Source organism: Pyrus communis, chromosome 13, assembly GCF_041283825.1.
Source record: "Pyrus communis isolate YQ-2024b chromosome 13, ASM4128382v1, whole genome shotgun sequence".
In the NCBI taxonomy this organism is placed as follows: domain Eukaryota; kingdom Viridiplantae; phylum Streptophyta; class Magnoliopsida; order Rosales; family Rosaceae; genus Pyrus; species Pyrus communis.
This window is the reverse complement of record NC_142577.1, coordinates 13,764,631-13,767,106: the sequence shown is the minus strand read 5'-3', so window position 1 is coordinate 13,767,106 and position 2,476 is coordinate 13,764,631. Positions and strand designations below refer to the sequence as shown.

The 2,476-nt window shown below is 39.0% G+C and overlaps 1 protein-coding gene across 1 annotated transcript; it reads left to right on the top strand.

Annotated features, from left to right (window-relative positions):
• The first annotated feature begins 203 nt into the window (after positions 1-203).
• LOC148691806 (uncharacterized) lies at positions 204-1,840 on the top strand. Its single transcript, XM_088682613.1, has 2 exons — positions 204-1,626; positions 1,800-1,840. The coding sequence occupies exons 1-2, from the start codon at positions 897-899 to the stop codon at positions 1,838-1,840; spliced, it is 771 nt and encodes a 256-aa protein (XP_088538739.1). The 5' UTR covers positions 204-896.
• The last annotated feature ends 636 nt before the right edge of the window (positions 1,841-2,476 follow it).

Below are 2,476 nucleotides of genomic sequence, written 5' to 3'. Positions count from 1 at the left end.
ATCTTCGGTATTCTCGGATTTTCTCTGATTGGACTCAATCTTCTTTGTTTTTAGGGTTTTGTTGGTGATTATTCATTGTGATCGATTGCTGGTTCAGTTTCTGGTTCGATTTGTTGTCTGCGATCTTTGCACATTACATGTTTGTGAAAATTTCCGACTGAAATTGGGGTTGTGTTTCAAGAATCTGCAATCTTGCGTGAAACATGGTGACTGTGTCTCAACTACAGTTACTTCAATCTTCGGTTACAAACCTTATTTCGTCGATCTCGATCTCTATTAACGTCAAGCTTAATGACTCCAATTATCTTAATTGGCATTTTCAGATGCAACGCTTACTAGAAAACAATGGTCTTATGGAATTTGTGGACGGCTCGACCTCTTGTCCATCTCAACACCCCTCATAAACTGGTGAATCTGGTATTAATCCTTCTGTATCTTCTATGTCTAGTGAGAATGATGCTTTTTTGATTTGGAGAATGCATGATAGGGCTATAATGCAATTGATTACTGCGACTCTATCACCTGTGGCTATGTCCTGTGCTATTAGGAATCAAAGTTCAAAAAATCTTTGGAATCGTTTAAAGGAGCAATTCTCCACTGTATCCAAAACAAGTATCTTTCAGATGAAGTCGAACTTGCAGACAATTAAAAAGGGGTCTGATTCCATTTCAGTTTATCTGAAACGCATTAAAGAAGCTAGGGATTATTTGTCAGCTGATGGAGTGTTCTTTTAGGATGAGGATATTGTAATACTCGCTCTTAATGGCTTGCCTTCTGAATACAATACTTTTCGTTGCGTGATCCTAGGTCGTGAAAGTGTCATTACCCTGAAAGACTTTAGGGCAAATTTACTTGCTGAAGAAGTCATTGTTGAGAATCATTCGAATGCTTCCTTTATGACTGCTATGGTTGCTAATTCTCAACTTAAAAATGTGTCATCATCCTCACAGTCGTTTGGCAATATTCATGGTCAATCTCAATTTACCTCTGGCGGTTACAAAGCTTACAATGGGAATAAACATAAGGGCAAAGGAAAGTATCAGGGACACAGATTCTTCAATCCCAGACCTGTGTACTCAAATCAGGCACCTGGTTTGTCTACTTCTGCATCAGGAATTCTTGGTCACTCTCCAATATCTTCAGTGGGGTCTTCCTCTACCTCTATGTTTCCTACATGTCAGTTATGTAACATTGGTGGTCACACTGCTCCATTTTGTGGTGTCAAGCCTCCAGAAAGGCATGGCTGTCAAATCTGTGGAAAAACGAATCATGTGACTTGGTTTTGTTTCTACAATGATAAAGGACCTAACTACATTGGCTCTCCTAGTTCGCCACATTCCAATGGGTTCCCATCTGCCCCTCCTAACTATCACATACTGCCTCATTCACCTCAGTATTCATATCAAGCATCTCCACAACCACACACACATCAGTTACAGCAATCTCCAATGCATGCTATGCACACTGTGTTCAATTCTACACCTCAACCAGCAACTCCATCAGCACCTCCCCAAGTTTGGTTGACTAATTCTGGAGCAACCAATCATATGACTGCTGACAGGAACAACATATCCTTGGCATCACCTTATCCTACCAGTGGGACCATACAAATTGCCAATGGTGAAGGTTTACAAGTCTCCCATATTGGGAATTCTATTATTCATACTCCAGCAACACCAATCAAATTAAATTATGTGTTATATGTTCCCAAGATAACACACAATTTATTGTCAGTACATAAGATTTGCCTTGATAATAATTGTTGGCTAATCTTTGATGCCTTTTGTTCTTGGATTCAGGACAAGGCCACATGGAGGATTCTCTACAAAGGGCTATGTAGTAATGGACTATATCCTATTCATTCCCTTTACTATCCCAACTCCGGTTCTTCACAAAGTTCACTATCTGCAAAAGCTTTTCTGGGACAACTTGTTAAATCTCAGCTTTGGCATCATATGTTAGGTCATCCAACAAATCATGTTGTTTCTCTTATGTTACATAAAGCCAATGTACCTGGTACCCCTTCTAAGTCCTTTGTTTTGTGCCATCATTGTCTTGAAGGCAAATTTAGCAAATTACCCTTTCCAACTCATGTCAATAAGTCTGTTAAGCCCTTTCAAATTGTGCATAGTGACTTGTGGGGTCCTGCACCTTGTGTTTCTGTTGATGGTTACAAATATTATGTAATCTTCATTGATGAATATAGCCGACATTGTTGGCTTTTTCCATTAATAAACAAGTCTGATTTGTACTCTACCTTTCTTGCATTCTATTCTTTTGTACTTAATCAGTTCTCTACTACGATTAAGATTTTACAAAGTGATGGTGGGGGAGAGTATATGAGTCAAAGGCTTCAATCTTTTCTTCTGGACAAAGGTATTGTTCATCATAAGTCATGTCCATACACCCCTGAACAAAATGGGTTAGTTGAATGTAAACATCGACATATTATCGAAACCACTGTGACATTATTGCA

What these genes read in the sequence shown, in the direction of transcription:
- LOC148691806 (XM_088682613.1), top strand. Translation starts at nt 897, where the DNA reads ATGACTGCTATGGTTGCTAATTCTCAACTTAAAAATGTGTCATCATCC. An exon ending in ACAAATTGCCAATGGTGAAG is followed by an intron (nt 1,627 to 1,799) that starts GTTTACAAGTCT and finishes TCTTGGATTCAG; the next exon opens with GACAAGGCCACATGGAGGAT.